The 19091-nt window shown below is 37.4% G+C and overlaps 1 protein-coding gene across 4 annotated transcripts in view; it reads right to left on the reverse strand.

Moving 5' to 3' along the window:
- The window catches only part of ZFAND3 (zinc finger AN1-type containing 3), a 144102-nt gene that overhangs the window by 41968 nt on the left and 83043 nt on the right, over positions 1–19091 (reverse strand). For all 4 annotated transcript variants that reach the window (XM_054197150.1, XM_054197152.1, XM_054197153.1 and 1 more), the window contains one exon: positions 8333–8512. In XM_054197150.1, the coding sequence (XP_054053125.1) occupies positions 8333–8512 (180 nt within the window). The remainder of the gene's footprint in view (positions 1–8332; positions 8513–19091) is intronic.

Here is a 19091-nt window from a genome sequence, read left to right on the forward strand (position 1 = left end):
GCGACTCTTTTCAGTGGTGCCCAGCGACAGGACAAGCATCAACGTGCACAAACTGGAAGATGGGAAATTCTGTCTGAATAGAAGAAAAAACTTCTTTACTTTGAGGGTGGCAGAGCACTGGAACAGGCTGCCCATAGAGGTGGTGGAGTCTCCATCTCTGGAGACATTCAAAACCCGCCTGGACGCGTTCCTGTGCAACCTGCTCTAGGTGACCCTGCTCTGGCAGGGGGGTTGGACTAGATGATCTCCAGAGGTCCCTTCCAACCACTACCATTCTGTGATATGTCTGCACCTTCATTCCCCCAAATATAAGTGTTTCACGGGAATTTAACTGTGGTACAGCAAACACTTCAGTGCCCAGTGAAAGGCCACACGTGTAGCTTCTAACATAACCCACAGGGCTGTAGATTGCTATTTTTTTTCTCAGCACAAAGAAGAGATTAAAACGGAAGAATAAAAATATCTTTCTACTCTATATCCAATTAACAGATTAAACAATAGCTTCTGCTCCTATTTTTTTCCTGTGTGTGGTTTCTGGCATTTGCAACTCCTCTTCCAAACAAAAGCAGCCACTGCCCAGCAATAATGTAATCCCAAGAGATGATGATTAAAAATGCAAAAACACTGAAAGCTACTTAAGAAATTAGGAGAATTGTGAGAATCACTGAGTTTGCAAATTCAAACACAGAATTAATAAAGGACAAAACACGATCCTATAACTCCAGCATTATCATATATTAAAATAAAAGGTCTTGTTAATACAGCTGCTATGTTTTTGGTTCCTGATATTCCTAGCTTTCTATAACTTACTGTTAACTGTACTCTAAATACATCAATTTGGAAAAACAGGTTCAAAACCAGTTACCTTGCTAACTTTCTCAAGTAGTAAAATGTTAAGTATTACTTACATTTCTATATGTATGTTAATATTGTTATTATTTACTATTATAGACTAACATATAATTTCTGTATGTTTAAATTGACCTTTAGAATGCCTTTCTGCATTGTCCACCTCCCTTCCTGAAAGACAGCAACAATTGCCAAGGACCACCTGTCCTGCAGGACATGCCCCGAGTCAGGGCAACTTCTTGTTTCCCCTTCCCGAAGTTTTTGTAAAGTGAAGTGACTCCACTCAGTCAGAACATCCTGTGCAGGAAAAAGTGAAATACTTCGCTAACCCCCCCCTTCTTTTTGCTGTTTGAGGAAGTGCTAAGTTTGAACCCAGAGTACACGTGTCAGGTGTGTTTCAACAGCACTTGGAAGCACTTACTGAGCAGAGGAAGAGACGCAGATTGGAGCAAAGTCAAGCCTTTACAAGAGCACAAAGCCTAAGATTACGATAATACACTGAAACAATTACAGAGAACACAAGAACTGCAAGCCAGATAATGAACAAACATGAAAAATAAGCGAAGCAGCCTGAAGCTCAGTAGCAGTTGATCAGAGTGACAGAAGCATGCCCCAAACACTGCCTTAAGCTTTCGGTACTGTGATGGTTCCTTCCCAGAAAAAGCACACCGACTCCCCGCGTGCAATGGGCTGGAAGAGAGCAATAAGAGCGAGCAGAATTTCCTTGGACAACTGCGTTGTAGCCAGGACAGGGAGAATTTCATGGCTATTTGCAACACAGGAAAGAACCCACCTTTGGAAACCTGTCCAAACCAATAATCTAGTTGTGCATTTCCTGAATCGGTACAGACATAATCTAATTAATCTACACAATTGGGTTTGAAAACAGTCATTGATTACAAACACCAATACATAAACAAACGGGAACATAAATCTCTACATTCAGCCTGCACGTACAGAATACACTCCTTTAAGAGAAAAAAAAAAAGGCAAAGAACTTTATAGCACTTAACTGTTTGTTTGCTGCAGAATGTGTAAGGTGCATGGTAACTTAAGTTACGTCATTATTAAACAGATAAGAGGATTATATCACATACAAACACATGCTTTTTGAATTCTAGTTTTACAGATCTGTCATTATTTGCTTTTGTGGATTTTTATCTACATGCAGCTTTTGGAGAATGAAGTAAAACTGGACTGCTGCGCTGCTGCTGACGGCTGGTAAATTTAAGAACCGTAACAAGGTAAATGGAGATAGGAATCAGATTCCACTTTTTTCCCCTGATATTGTCTCAGTCTGTTACCTGCTTTTCCTCAGTTTCCTCATTTGCAAAATAGACATGACACTTTCCTACTTTATAGCTATAAGTTGAAGTGTAAAAATGCGCTTTTGAAACCAGCAGCTAAATTATATTTTTATAAATAATTTTTATGCAACCTTGATAGCTCTGCAGCTCTAACCCACATTTTTCTTACGTGACTGTGTTTCAGTTTCATGTTCCATGGGGTCCTTTCACTTAATAAATGGGACCCTAGGATACACAGTCTACTCTGCAGTGTGAGGCGACTATAAATCAGAGGGAACAATTAACAGCGGTAATGTTCTGCTGGTCTTCATTATGTTTCAAAATTATCATGCCACAGACGTGGAAAGAAGTGTTAATTTCATAAATCTGCATGCCAGAGCTTTGCTTAAGATGTCAGAAGAACCAGAAATGTTCTTCAAATGAAACCAGGACTGTAGGGATTAGATTGAAACTTACAGAAAGATCCTCACACCATGAAATGATGTTGAAGGTGCCACTTCTACTAGACACTGTTTTGTTCAAATCTCTAACTGCCTATATGTTCTGTACTGGCACCTAATACTAGTGGCATATCTCAAAAGACAACTCAAATAGCCCACAACTGAATCTGGTTTTATATTTGAAAGCATTCTTGCAAATCCCCAGAGAAAAAGTGTTTGCATCGACACCAAAAAAAAAAAAAAAAAAAGTATTTTGTGATGATTATCCAAGAAAATCCAGGTTTGATGATAATACAAATGAAAAACTGTATTACTGTTAATTTTAACATTAAAAGCGGTACCAAAAGGTACTATTTGTACATAGCGTCTAATGAAAACAACGTTAAAAAAAAATCCCTTAAGATGTAAAATACCTCATCCTATTATCTAACTTAGTAAAAGAAAAAGCCTAAGAAAATAGCTAATTCTTATTCTGTGGCATAGAAATCCAAAGATGACTATAATATCAAAACCCACCCAGAAGGTGCTCCTTCATGCTCTGATACAAGACACACAAAATTGAGTATAAGAAGAAAGAACACATGACAATCTCATGATCTGATAAGGAAAATTAGGATTATTCATCATCACCATCACCTAGCTGCAGTTTTCTCAGTTAGGTTTGGGTACAAGTTTAATTGCAATATTAAATCATGTGGGTCAGGTAGTTTTGTAGCTCAGCATACGTTTAACAGTTACTCTATTCTTTTGGATCAGAGAAAAACCTACAAATCAGTATCAGAATAAATCATGTTAGCAACAAAGCAAATTATTTTCTACAACCGTGTATGACAAGCAAGACAAAAATAGGCAGCTATCTTGGTCTGTTTATACATCTAATACTTTATAAAAGTGGGTATGCACATAACTTTCAGTCACAGATGAGCCAGAAAACAAAGTTTCCCAAAGCCAGAATTAGAAAAAAAGATAGGATGTACAAAAGTAACTCTTACTGCAATGAGCAACTGAATTCTCAAAGTCAGGGCATTTAGAAAATTATACAATGGATAGCATCCAAGAGCAATTGTCATCTTAAAAATCACTATCCTTATTTAAAAGGCACAAAGCACAATTAAGGATAACACAATAATAATTCAAAATACGAAGTATTTTCAGAGCATACATAGGAAAGCTGTCATCTCTGACTCTGCTGACAAAGCCAGGCAAAATGCAAAAACTGTGAAGTCGTCATAAATTGGTAGTGTCAGAGAGAAGGCCATTCAACAAAAAAAGAAAGAAAAGAAAGGATGCGCTTGTTTATCCATTTTTCATAAGGTTGTGCTGAAAAAACTGACATAAGATTTTTTTTATATTCCAAACACAGAAAAAAAAACTATTACTTTTCTAGTACTATAGCCTATGTGGCTTTTTACACAGTCACGCTTCAACAAACCATGAAATTCAGAGTAGAAACATCCAATAGGTGCAGCAGAAAAAACCCCAATCTTTCACCTTTCTGCCAAAGATGTTTTAGAGAAGCCTGGTGCATCTCTGTCTCAGATGTAGTACACTTTATGTACGTAACGTAACTTCACTAAAATAACTTCATAACTGGGGGTATTTCAGTGCTTGCAGTGCATGCAAATACTTAATAAAACCCCAATATTTTAAAGCATTCTTCAAACTTGTCTTGCAAATTTAAGTGTTTGAGATAAACTAATTATGTCTTAAACAGTTAGCTTGACATGCAACAGTTCAAACTCTAGACAGAATACAACAATTTACAGCCAAAATTTACAGGCATTCAGTCCTGAAAATTCACATCTAGGCATCTAAAATTCAGCACACACAGAGGTAAAGTGTAGTCAGTGATCACATCACCTTCTTTCCAGGCTGAAATCTTCAGGGTATTTTTTGACATTTACAGCAATATCTCATATCTTTGTGTATCTTCTTGTAAAGTCTTCATAGTAGAAATGTAGAGCATTTAACTGTTCTAGAAAAATCAGATATTCCTTTTGTCCTTTTTCAATCGTGGTTCTTGCTAATTCAAGGAGGCGAGGAAGAGTTAAGCACATAATTAAAATAAAATCGCGTCAACTGAAGCTAAGAACTACTGAAATATCAAATCTCATCCAGCTGCCAGAGTTGGAATTGTTCATGCTGACATTTCTCCTGTCACATAACAACACAGTTAGTTTTAAACCTGCACAGTGTCAGCTTTAGGTCTACTCATATAGTGACAGAAAAATAATATGACAGCCCCAAAGAAAGCAACAAAGGCCTGAAACTAAGCAAAATTATTCCAAGTGCAGTGTGACCTTTTCTTTACCAAAATACATAGAACCTTCCTTAATAAGCTAATTTTTTTTTTTCAAGGGTGCCAGCGGCTGCAGGTAGGGAGCGAGAGAAGCGAGGGCCGTTGTCAAACCCTTTTTTTCCTGTCTGTTAAAAATAAACTAAGACCCTGCCCACCCTATAAGAAAAGGAAATCTTTGACAGAGCAACTGGCTCATATGGTGACTGAGACTGAAGTAACTACCATTTAAGACCTCCAAAATGAGGAGAGTAGATGGAAGGGAAAAATGAGAACAGACGAAAACTATACAAGAACTGGAACAGAGAAACTTATCTGCACGTAAAGCAGCAGCAGAACAAGAGTTAGACTGGTTTAGCCATCTGCTAAGAAACAGATCAGTAAAATCCATACTTAGACTTAGTAAAGCTATACCAGTATCAATATACTCCCTGTCTGCAAAAGTTTATTTCAGAAAACGTACTGCAACTGATGAGACCTGAACGTTCTGTATAGACAAAGGCAACTCAAGAAGCATATGTGAGAGAAAAAAAAAATAAAATAAGAAATTCTTAGAATGTCTCCCCCCACTCCCCCCAAAAATAGCAACAGCATTTTTTTTTAAATCAGTGGTAAGTATTACTTCATAAAAACAAAACACATGTGAAGGAGGAAAAAAGTCCTGAAGTTTGCATTGCTGTCTCTGGGCATAAATCTTTAACACATTTTTGTGGACTGTAACTATAAGACTGAAAACTACCTTTCATCTAACTCGGGGAAAGATATTAATCAGCAAAGCAGCCACTGGGGTAGTTGATTGTTCAGAACTGAGGGTGACAGGAGATGGAAAGTCACTACAACCTGGTTGTGTATAAAAGACACTCAGGAATGCAAATGCAACTCTCACAGAAAATCAAAATAGTAATGAAAAAGGGAGAAATACTTGCATATTGTCAAACTAGAAATCCTGCAAGATCCAGTCCAAGGAACTTTTCCCCTATATCATTCGTTCTATATTAAAAAAAGGAAACGGCTACTTAAAAACAAGTACAAAAAAACCCCCTTTCGCTTTCTGTGACACAGAATGTGAATCTTACCACATGAGATTTCTGTGGTTCTCTGCAGTTGTCGTAACATGAATGGAATTTCTTAATTGCCTAAACGACTTGCTGCAATTCTGTCCAATCTGTTTACCCTACGGACTGAAGTACTATGGCAAATGCCTTGATGCGAGACTCTTCTCAAAAGCTTAAAAGGGAAGAGAGGGGAGCGGAACGTACCATGAGAATCCTTCCCAAGTACTCCAACCTTTCCATGCTTTGATAGGGATTACCATAATGATCTCATACATTGATTTCTGGTGAATTACCACAATTCTATTCAGACCAGCACATAGATGTACGTCATCACACAGCACTGCAGAATACCAATCTTTGAAAAGCACAGCTGAAATGAGAGCAGTGCACGCTTTATAGAACTCGGTGCAAAATAAATAAATATTGCACAGAAAAAAGACACCCTGAAATTAAAATCAAACAGACATTTAAAGTTTGGGCATTCTTCATTACGGGACAAAATCTTCCATGCTGAGGCCATTATCCATCCGAAAAGCTCCATCTGCGTATAATTATTTCTGACAAATGATATTAAGCTTCATTAAAGAGGTAGTGGGGATGTGAGAGAAGACAGAGAGAGCTTAAGCTGTAAATAAATTTCTCCACTGTATTTCACTTAAAATCACCCCAGCAGGATGTCATAAAGAATTTTTTTTTAAAGGTAATATTTTCAAATGCTCTGCAGGGTGTGCGGCCTAATATCCATCACCTTCAGTATATGTTCACAAGCTTACAGCAATTCAGGATGAAGGACACTATTTAATTTCCTTCCCTCTTTCCCATCCCTCTAATCACCTTCCCGCTTACCCCCAAGTTCTTCTCAGCCACAACAGAAACACTTTGTTGTAACCCAATTTAATTCTTAACTGAACAAATTTTCAGAAAACTGGACACGGTAAGCACTGGAGAAGCACCCTGTAACACCAAACAGCAGATCCTGGCTAATACGCCAGCAGAGGCGCTGAAGTCCCCTGCCCTGTGAAGGCCCAAATGGGCTGCTGAAACATAATGTTTTGCTGAATTGTCTAGGAAGGTTGTGTTAAGGCCTTGTTTATTACAGGTTTCCCCTGAAGAAGCGCTGGACAGAAGGAAGAGATGATGGGTGGTCAGCAGCAACTGTGTATGCGAAGGAGAGACAAGAGTTACATGGCAAGTTCACTCTTATTACAAGAACTGGTATCAGAACACTCACATCTGAACTCTGCTGTATTTCTGACAATATTCTCACATACAGATACAAAGCAATAATTCAAGTTAAAAATTTTACTTTAGTTAGTCTAATAAACTACCACAATCCCAAAATGACACTTTGTGCTTTGCCTACAGCCAATCTGCGGAAGTAAAAATAATATATATGCAAAGTCTACATACCTGTAAACAGAATAAATACTTCAGCAAAACCATTCTATGCAGTTAACACAACTGAAAACAAGTGTAGCATATCAAAGATTTTTTTAGTGTTAATGCTTTTTAAGCATTGTTATTTCCAGTAGTTGCCTCAATGTTCAAGAACCAGAGCAGCTCTGTAAGATTCCCTAACTAAAAAATGAGCATGTTTTTCTTGTAATGTGTATGTCTGATTACCAACCAAGAGGCACAACCAAACTCAGCTCAAGAAGGATTCTCTCCATCAACCATCATCCAAAATAAAAAGTTACAGCTGGAGGAAAATGAAACTACAAATTACCCAGTTGAGCTTCAGTTGTAGAATGCAGATTTTAAAACTCCATATATTAGACATAGAACATATATATATATAGGTTTAGAATAACTTAAAAGACGACTTTATCTCATTGTGTTTGCTAATCTTTAGCATCTTAGCTTACCTTCACGGAGAATTTTTGCCTTACAGAGTTCAATAAAAAAGAAAGATGGGTCATGAAAGAAGAGATGGATTACCACGTGAAACTTAAGTTTTATGCAAGTAAAACAAGCAGCAGTCTAGACAAACATGCATTACGGTCAGTGCTATTAATTGCAAATATTAAAATCCAAAAGCTTTTAAAGGAAAAAATTACAAGACATTGGTGTTTATCCTAGAATATATATATTAATTTACCAGAAATACATGAAAAAGTTTCTCAAAATGAGAGTGCCTCAAAATTGTAATTAAATTGTACACTGCTGTTCAAACAGCTCTAAAGTTAGTTAGAAACTCCTGTGACCCCTTTTAACTTGTTCTTCAGTTAAAGCCATCAATGTCTATTTTGTGAGTAACTTTTAACCTTTCCCTTTGCCCCAAAAGCCAGGCCATTTACTTCCAAGGGGAGTCAGTGAAACATAAGCCTGAGAAGAAAACAAAACGTTTATGCCTCCTTTGCTGTCACTTAGGACTTGTGCACTTACATTCCTCTTTGCTCGGTGAAGTTACATTCAGTTCTGTCAAAAGTTGCTGGTTGGAGTTAGCGGCCTGCGTGGTTAGAGAGGTATTGCTGTTGTCACTGTTCGTTTCTCCAGGGTACAAATCTGACTGGCTGTTGCTTGTGCTGGGAGTAGAGTCATCGTCTGGCTGCTTCTTCTGGAAATCTATCAAAACCAAGATTTCATACATCATCCCACTTGCCCAGACTAATCGCCTGATGTTATGCAAAAAACCTGAGCATAACAAAAAGAACCCCAGAACACTGCCAGAGGTATCATCATTTGTGTATCTCAGACAACACAAAGCAGCCTTCAAGTTTTTTATTTCAGATGTAAAGTATCTTAAAAGTTATTTGTTGCTCAAGAACAACAAACAATTTCAGAACTACACAAAGTTCTTGTTTCCCACAGCTGTTCCAGAGCATCCAAAGCTCACCACTGTGTATATGAGTGCAGAGCACATAGCATCATTTTAAAAACAGTTCACACAAAGCACGTGCAAAGCCATAAAGGAGTAAACATCACATGAGGGAAGAACTAAGTCATGTAATACAAGTATAAATACATGTTACACTTCTCTAAAAACAATACTTCTCACTGCTGTTTTACAAAATCCCACCTGTAACAGTTATGGTGAAGCCAGTATAGACAGCTAGGGTTCCAGGTTAGTGAGGAGGAGCTGGTGAGGGATTTGCATCACGCATTTGATGGGGGTTTGGTGTGTGGGTGGAGTGCCTCTGTGTGTTGGGGCTCCCCCCCGCCTTTCCTTCATTTACTCCAGCATTGGTGTTAAAAGTCGTTCATTGATCTATGACCACAGAGTTAGATACGGGAAGTAAATCACTACAATACATTAAAGCTATAGACTAATGATTTGGCTTCAAAGTTTTCCTTTTGTTTTCTTTTTGGTCAGCAAGCACCAAGTCACACTAAGTCTCCAAACTGCCCCGACAGTCCAGATTCCGCGTCTTCGATGCATGCCATCCTCAGGCTTACCTTGCCTCCAAACCAGATTCAGTTTGAGGTGAAATACTTATTTCCTTTTTACATGCAAATCCTCCCTCGTGGGCTTTCACAAACCCACAATCCTAATACCTGATTAATTACAAAATCAGTCTCAGTTCCTACCAGGTACACTACTGGATTTCAGCCCGGCACAGCTCTGCCACTGGATGCCCCCAGGGAACATCCCTCCCAGCCAAGTGGATTTTGGTCTGCTTAACATCCAGTTACTCTCACAATGCAAAGGCACCTCTTCCTCGTAAAGTGACAGCTGAAGATGAAGTGCACCACCTCTCGGTATCCCTAAACACATCTTTCTAAAAAATGACATACAAAGGCAGAATTTATTCATTACGCGAACACATAGATAAATCAGTATCGGTTGCTCATTACTATGTCATGACAGAGAGGAAAACAGAGCAGTCCATAAATATTTGCAGATGATGATGTCTTAGAAACACAGGTCATCGACATGACTCACTGGGATTAGGAAGCTCTACAGTCAAACAGTCCCTAAATGCTGATTTAGGATTTAAGCGATTTGCCAGAGAAATTAAACTTCTGCTGTGGAAGATTCAGCCAGGAGGCGGCAGACAGGAAATCATCCACCTCCACAACACAGCTCTGAAAAACCAGTGGGATGCTTTTTGTCAGGGATGAGTTACTGGACCCAGGAAGATGTCCTACTCAGGCCTCACTACTTGTCAGCAAAGCTTCACCCAAGTTGGGCTCTTGGATATTATTAGTGTGTTTGAAGCAATGAAGAAAGCTTCAAGCACTTGGGATCGAAGCCACAGTCAGACAGCTTGCAGCCATTGCAACTGGAGCCACCACCCCAGAAGACAACCGGCTCTTCACACCTCCACCGAGGCCACAGTCCTGATGGAAGGGGAGTTCACAGATGGGGATGTTTTGGGAACCACCAGGCTATAAATAGCCAGTACAGAAAAATAAATGAAAATCTCACATGTTGCCTGCAAATACAAGGCGGCTACAGAGACTGTAAGTGTTCTATGTAAGATTGCATCCAAGGCAGCAGGCAGAAGTACAGCTGTGTTGTGTGCATGCATCAGAAATGGGAGCAACTCCATCCTTCAGGGAACAGAGCAAAAATAATGGTTCTGCTCAATACTATACGCCATGACAAATCTATAAAATGCATTAAAAAAGAAAGTGTGGACTTACAGAACAGCAACAGATACTAAGAAATATATTAAAATTCAGCAAGTTAAAAATTCTCAGCCAGTTATTTTTATTTTTTCTGCTACATAGCTGAAAATACTTTACTTGGGCCGCACTAGCTCAGTGTCATCCACAAAAGGCATTTACAACGAAATGTAAAACATTTTTACAAAATAGTCTGTATAATAAAAGTCCTTCCAGTCCTTTAATGATAGTATGTTAAGTACTAGTGCTACACTGTGCCTCCCAAAGCTGCAAGTTTAAGAGCGCATTGACCAGGGTGGTTTTTTTTTTTTTATTATTTTTCCCTGAAAAACTATTCACTTTTGCAACCTATTGATGAATTCTCCAGCTTCAAAGAGAGAGCATAAAAAGCTGTCAAAAACGGTCATTCAGTGACAGCATTTCCCAAGAAGCGGACTAGCGAAACAGTTCAGAGCTGTCACACAGCAGCAAAATCCAGCATGGCAGTTAAATGCTCTTTGCCTTCATGAATCCAGGACTTCGTGTTCAGAACCAACTTTTACTCAGGCTGCAAATCAATTAACTTTCAAAAAAGTCTTATCCTGCTCAGTTGTGTGGAACACGAGAATGTCTCCTCTCTCCCCTTTTTAACCACTTTTTCACTGCAGACAAGAGCAATGGAGGAAAGCGTTGAGAGTGCCGATCTCAAGCACCAGAGACGTACTAACTCTAACTGAAGTTCTACTGCTTATTTACACTACAGCAAATTATTAACAGTTGCCTTCGTAATGTGGTATCAACAGCAATACAGAACCTATGCAGTGACTATAGTTTGCATCATAAATTTGGCCTAAATTATCAACAGATTTCTGAAATGTTGCTTTATGATCTGTGGTCCAGTATTTACCCGGTACAAACACATACCTAATGACGTACTGGATGAGCTGTATTGTATTTCTTCTGCGTATCACTGAATAGCCTTTGGCTTCTGTGAACCAGGACACTCATTAACACAAATAACTTGCAGATCACCTTCGTCTCCCCCCAAGCCCAATAAAAACTGGCAACAGTTACAGGAGAGCTGTGTCTGAATAAATCCAGTTAAGCCTTAACTGTTTAACAAATAAAACAAAACAAAAATACACACACAATACAGGCAACATCCTGGCAAGTTCTGAAGGGGAGGATTTATCCTGATTAAAATCAGAATGTAATTCTGTTGACAGAAGAATGACCTCTCCTAATAGTCTCAATGAGGATAAAACAGAACAAGAGTTGGCAAGACATTAATCATTATTTCCAGAAGTTTCTATTTAACTAGAGATGCATACAAACCACTTTCACTTAAATTAATTTTTTCCTTCATTTTTTAGTGGGACTTTCACTATGCTAGCAAAGCCAAATTGCACAATGACTGACCAAAATTCCATCTAATCTTTCCTAGTTAATGAAACGCGACTTTGTAACTTTTTACAGAACTTCAACTGGTACACAGGTTTAGCGGAAACAAACTTTCTCCATTTTTCAGAAAATATGTTTTCTTTTTCATCTCAACACTGTCCCCTTTTCTCCACTGCCTTTAGGTTTGCAGGTTTTTTTGCGGGATTTTTTTTGGGTGTGTTTTTTTTTGTTTGGTTTTGTTTTGTTTTTGGTGGACGTGGTTGTGGGTTTTAGTTTTTTGTTTTGGTTGGGGTTTTTTTGTTTGGTTTTTGTTTTGTTGTGGGGTTTTTTATTTATTTATTTTTTATTTTTTTTTAAGTGCAAGATGTCCTGGTGTTAGTTACAAGATGCAGCCAGCACCAAAATAAGATGTGAAAATTAGCCATTCCCTGCATGGGGGAATAATAAAAGGAAAGATCTATCAAAAAAATACACGAAATACATCCAATAAACTATTACTGCATGAAAGAGAAGCTGCTAGTTGTAGGCAGCAACACTTCCAGCATTCTAGCTCCCAAATCCTTCTGTTTTCTTGAGTTTAAGGGTTGCACCCAGCATCTCAACTACCTGAGCAGGGGCAGAAATTCTCAGGTAAGGCTCTCATGCACTAAGAGTGACATTTTTGTTTTGTTAGTGAGGATTTCTTTAAAAACTAAACAATGACTATGGACATACATAGACATGATACAAACTTTTCATATTCTATATATATCCAATGAATTCAAATAGTTTAGACTAAAAATCTGGCTTCTTGGCTTTCCTGTTTCCAGACTTCCAAAGACAAGTTGTTTTGCAAGACAATCTTTTGTCCATTTGTATTCACAATATAACATTGATGATGAAAGCCATTACCTTTACAGCTTCCGAATCTAACCCGTAAAACCAGAGGTGTCACACAAAAATCACGTCTTTTGCACAGGACCAAAACTCCTTCATACATTTGCCCTGTTACTGTCACCAGGTGTGGGTGAGCAACCAGAAAGAGCCCGTCTTCCTGATACATTCATTTCACCTGTTACCTCAAGATCGAACTAACAAATATTTAGAACATCCAACCTTTTCCCAGTTCTGTGACACAAAAAACCCAGACAGTCCCAACTCCAGTATTTAGTTAACTTTAGCCATCAATATCCAACAAAATACCTATGTAAATATTAAATCCTCAACTTTTGCTTAACTCAAAGGGGTCTGTAACTAAGCAGGAAACAATCCTTCAGCTTCTGATAGGTAACTTCCGTGATTACAATCAGTTGAAATTTGAGGTAAAAGCAAATTACAAGCAATGTCAGCTCGTCATACAGCATTTTCTTCTCTAAAAAGACAGGCACGTCAAAATATTACATGAAATGACTTAATATAAGCCAGAGCTTTTTCTCATTTGCACTCAAGCTATGGTATAGGAAATCATAAAATTTAGGAAACTCCCAAGGGTCTTAGGTTTAAGCTGTCTTTTTGGCTTATTTTAAGGGTCAAGGTTACAAACACTTTCTATTCGCTGGTCTATAACACATGTTTTCATTAATAAGAAATGGGTTCATTCAAATAAATTATGGATGTTGCAAGAAGCGTCAGAGTAAACAGCATGCTAAGAGGACAAAATTAGAGTCTTTATGGTAATTATTTTAGTTGACAGGCAATATTACACCCCTTCTCTATTCTTCAGTCCTACAGCTCCCATAACTTAGCAGTGGGAACTAGCCAAAAAGTTACTTGGAGAGTGTTTGCTTCTTACACTGCATTAAATGTTCAATCTGCACATTTTTTATTACCAGCGGATCTTGTTCTTTTACAGAGCATAAATTAATGCGTGTCACATCAAATGTCTACTAGTCCATTAGTAGCCCTACATACACAATAAGCTTTTACCTTACTCTGCCCTAACCAGAAAACAGTTCCACACTTAGAAGAAAATGCATTTTGAAAGTACTCTCGGGGAAGTAACACAAATATTATGACATTGAAACTGCCACAGTGAAATGTTTAAGTTATTGCATAACTTCATTTTTTTCTTCATGTACCTGGAAAAACTGTTCATACAGGACCATGGAATAGTACTGCGTTCCTAATTTACTTATTTATTGAGAACTCTTCACTGGACTTTTCTGGTTCATAGCTTACTGAAGGCATTTCATGTGTCATTCACATTTAACTACATTTTGCATAATAAATTAGTGTGAAATGGATAAAACCTTTCCTATAAGTACATATCTGAATGCAATCTAAAGCTCCAATAATTGACTGGCAATAAAATTCCACTTAGGAGGAGAAGATACTTTTTTTTTTTTTTTTCTTTTTAAATAACACACAGGGAGAAAGATGCACTATCCCACTTGCGGAACAAACACCGAGACCCTGCCCTAAGGGGAATACACCATAAAAATTGCACAAGCATTTGTATTAGGAGACGACAACCAAAGTAATAAAACGCAATCAGAGGTAAGTACTGTACAAAATCATATTAATAAATATATAAACAATATATTTTAAAATATATAAACAATATCCTTTTATATATAAGTTATATATTTCTTAATACATCCACAATAGTAGTAGCAACAATAGGTGGATGAATTGAAAATTAGACTGGAGAGTAGGAAATAACTGTCACAGTATATTCTTGTATGAGCTATCAGCAGAGCTCATCACTTTCACAGTTAAGCATAAAGTACAGGGAGAATTAATAAACCAGGAAAAATATTAGAAAGATTATTTTCTATACAACTGAACTTAATTTAGAATTGTGAGCACATGTGGTACAGGAAAGCTATTCAGCTCTTGGGGGTTTTATTAATAAATACAACTTTTTCGTCTTTTCTTCATATTTCTGAAAAGATGAAATGAGTTGTTTATGCTCGGTTATCCTTCATGATTGCTATATTTTTTTTAAATGGCAGCACATTATTAGTAAGAATTTCAAATAACATTGTGATTTGCATGTTGCATATACTGAGCTTTTCATATACATTTCATTTTCTTTTCAAGTAAGCAGTAAAAACACTGGAAAACGGGCAAAATAAACATAAAAAGTAATAAAGAAAGCTGGATGTGCAAGGGCGGTAACCAGACAGTGAGAACATGGCTGCAATTACCTCTATTTATCATTCAGGAATTAGGATCAAGTCATATAATAAGACCGTCATATTTGTAAAATAACTGGGATGTTTAACATGATCAAGTTTTGGGGTTTGTTTTTGGTGGGGTATTTTTTTGGGCTTGGATTGGGTTTTGGGGTTTTTTTGGGTGGTTTTTGGGTTGGTTTTTTTTTTTTTTTCCAGGAAGTCTGATGACATTGTGTTTTGAGGTGTTTTTCTCTCAAAAAAAGACACGCCTTGCTTAAAGGTGACATTCTGTAACAGCTCGTCTTTCTCCTGGCTCTAGAAATGATTCTCCCCCAAAGCCACACAGGAAGCCCCAGATTCGACTACCAGATTTTGCGGATTACTTAGTAAGAAAATTCATGAGTAACTAATAAACAAAGGCTAGCAAGACAACAAGCATAACGTTATTACAGATGATCTTCAACTTAAGATCCAGGTCATTAATAAATATATACGCAGATACATTTTTAAGAAGAGAAATGCAGTTTTGTATAAGAGTGAGAAGAATCTGTATTAATCAGACTTACAACACCATACGACTGCCATGAAAAAAGTTGCCATTTTTACAGTACATGATCCCACCATTTCTAAAGTACTTGCGACATCCTGAATTGATGAAAAAGGAATTTCATTATCATCTATGAAAGTATCCTCTGACAGCAGCTTCCCCACAGAGCAAACACGTCTTGCTCTGCCTGATAGCAACAATTTGCTTACCGTAGCTATTTCAACACTGACCAGGAACAAGGTCACTGAAACCTCCTGTAAATAACATTTTAAAAACCCTTGTGTCACATTTCCTTTTGTTACATGAAGTAGCGTACTTACATTATTTCAACTAAAATTTCCTTATTCCATAAAACTCACCGACATAAAGAATAAATATTCTTGCCTGCCATCACAGGATCCAAAGTACTAAAGCTACAAAGAGTTAACTACTATTTTAACAGTCCACTTGAAATTTCCTGTTACAGAATCCCTCAGGTCTGCAGTTAGCATTCATACTGTAGTGCACTGCAGAGCATGTACGGTAAGAAAATACTACATAAAGGTACTATTACATTGCAAAACCTAAAGCCAATGAGGGGATAGCTATATAGCACCTGCATCTGACAGCGGAACTAGGAAATTAAGACAATTTATTACCCAACTAATTGAGACTGTATGGATTCTTGAATCCATATCAAAGGATATTGATAATAATTCAATTCAAGGGGGAAGCATGAACTTTAAATTAATTGTGGAAAACAACACGACCGCTCCTTGATCATGACCGCAAGAAATACTTTATTTTTCAATGAGATGTAGAGTGAGGACTCATTAGGAAGAACATCTACCAAGTAAAACACCTTGTAGTAAACAAGTAAACATCTACCAAGTAAAACATCTACTAGTAAAACACCAACCGAGTGGGTAGCTTGCCATGGACTCTTACATGCTGCCGCTGCAAAAGATGGCAATGACAATCATTTGACCAACTAGCGAGAAACAAGAAAAGAAACTTCAGTACCCAACACCCAGGAAAAGTAAATTGATATAAGGTTAAGGAATGAGTCTGTAAATCTAATTGGTTGCAGCTATTTGAAGGGTCCATTTGGCACTTAAGGAGAGCAATCATTTAACGTGATCTGAGGGTAATACAGCAGTTGAGATATAACAGAATAAATATAGGAGAGTTCAAAAAAAAAAAAAAGTACCTGGGGAATACATCTCAGCAGCTGTGATCTATAGAATTTATTCTCAAAGACGACTTGGAAAACATGTAACACGAGCATTTAAAAATGGACAACACAAAATTCTAGAAAATACTCAAAAAGTGTAAGTTCGGAATTGATTAAGAGCAGCACACAACATATAAAAAACACTCCCCTAAACTTCTGTATCTCTATCCCTAGAATTCTTTTAGTACTAGTACCCCTTTATGAAGCAAAACAAATTAATAAGAAATGCCCCATTTTAAATTAAATTCAGAGTGATGATACATCAAAATCTATGCACAGAAAGGGGGAGAAATATTCATTTTGATTAAAATAATCTGATCCATAAACCCATAACCCAAGCACTTTGCAACAACAGCGAGTCATATGAAGTAAACTAATGAAATGAACTTCTTGAGGTGCTTTTGTAATAAATGAGAGATCTTGAAAATGGGACTATTAACTGATAGAAATAGAATTTAATTACCATTTATATTTATTCTGGACCTTCATTCACCAGGCACATAGGAACTAACATTGTTTTAATAAAAGAAATGTTTCAATTAGCTTTTCTTGTCCTGGAGCTATCTTTTAAGTCACCTTATCATGCCCATTCCAATACCTAGAGAGAACCCTCCAATTTCAAAACACACGTCTATTATTTCTTAATTAATTCCTCCAGTCTAATTTATGTGGTTCCAATTAAAGTGAACGTTTGCCTCATTTTCTGTCAATAATAGTCACATTTATAGTTTAAGCATTCCCAAATATTTGACTATACTATAAAATACCAGGATTTTCACAGGGGATAAAAGGCCTCTACAGTAAATTAAACCTTTCTAGTGCTAAGCCACAAACCCCTCATCAGTTCTATCTCCCTCAACTCCAGTTAAGGTGCCTGAAAAACTACCATTACAGAAACTCTCAAGATGTCCCTCAGAATTACTCATTTATCAGACTCTTTTTCCCCAATCTCCTTTAAATAGCCACGAGGCAGAGCTGAAGACCATTATGGAAGAGAAAGGAGAGCAGGCACTCTCATTTCCCGGCATCACTTCCCCGCAGCCAACCCAACCCTTTGAAATGGGTGCCTATGAAGAAGACTTAGTATTTTATCATTATTTAGGTTTTACCACCAAAGCAATGAATGGCAAGATGAAGTATAAGGGGTGAGCTTCTTCCCATTCTTCTCAACCTTTCTGGACTCTGATGCTACTTGTTGTAATTAATACCTGCCTTTCACATGCAGTAGCTAGAGAAAAATGTGGAGTGGAAGCTCCAGGTCTGACAGTCCTCAGTTGTGCGGGTAAAAACTTTGTAATGGTTGGAGTTTATACTAGCAATTTGTGACTGCGATAATCTACAATAATATGAAAAAAACCCAGGCCATATTTTAATCACACAAGTGAGAAAGCTCACTGGAAACTCATTTGCGCCTTAGCTTCAAGCTCCACATTTCACCAGCTTCCCAAAGGAGTCCAGGAGCTTACGGGAGTAGTTGCGCTCTCCCACTTACCATCCCCTCCATCCTATTCTGTAATCGCATAGAAATGCGGGAGAGCAGAGTGTTCAACCTGCCAACAAAACAACCGCACAAGTTCAAAGACCAAGGAAAGGAAAGTTGATCTAGATTTATGAATCCAAAAGGCCAAACGCAGCAAACTCTTCCCAGATGTGGCTGTTGCAAACCACTGTGTTACATTAAATTCTGACTATGGAACTCTATGGCTCAGAAACCCAACCCCAATTTAAGCACCTCTTGCTTATTTTCAGCAAGCTTGAAATACATAGATTTCTTTTCCAGTCTTTTAGGAACAAAAATACGAATATGCGCAGATATCAAAGAACTGCCTACATAAAATAAACATTGCTTAGGCATCTCTGTAAGCAACAAAACATGCTGAAGTTTCAAATTAATAAAACCTTTTTTTTTTTATTCCTACTTATTAAAATTGTCTTCTAGAAGAAGATAGTAGAAATGTTGAATTCAAGTCAATGACAACATGCATTTCCATTATTAGCCAATTAATCCCAAAGAAAATAGCTGAAGCACATCTCAAAATTTGAAATCAGTATAAAATGTCTGCAAAAACAAGTCATCTAGTGAGTTCATATCTAAAGCTTATGGATTTTTTAAATGTTTTTTTCTTACAGATGCTGACTATTTCAATATTCAGATGCTTCTCTGGTTTCTTGATATTAAAAGAAGTGTAGAAAAAGAAAAGGAATAGTCTCCTCAGAATGATGCATTCGTGTCCCCCCAGTGGAAAAGGCGGATAAATACGCTTTTCCTCAATTCACTTATTTTTATATAGCAAATACATGAGAACTTAAAGCATTCCTTATGATGAGGAAGTGATC

Source organism: Rissa tridactyla, chromosome 3 (assembly GCF_028500815.1).
Source record: "Rissa tridactyla isolate bRisTri1 chromosome 3, bRisTri1.patW.cur.20221130, whole genome shotgun sequence".
NCBI classification, from domain to species: Eukaryota; Metazoa; Chordata; class Aves; order Charadriiformes; family Laridae; genus Rissa; species Rissa tridactyla.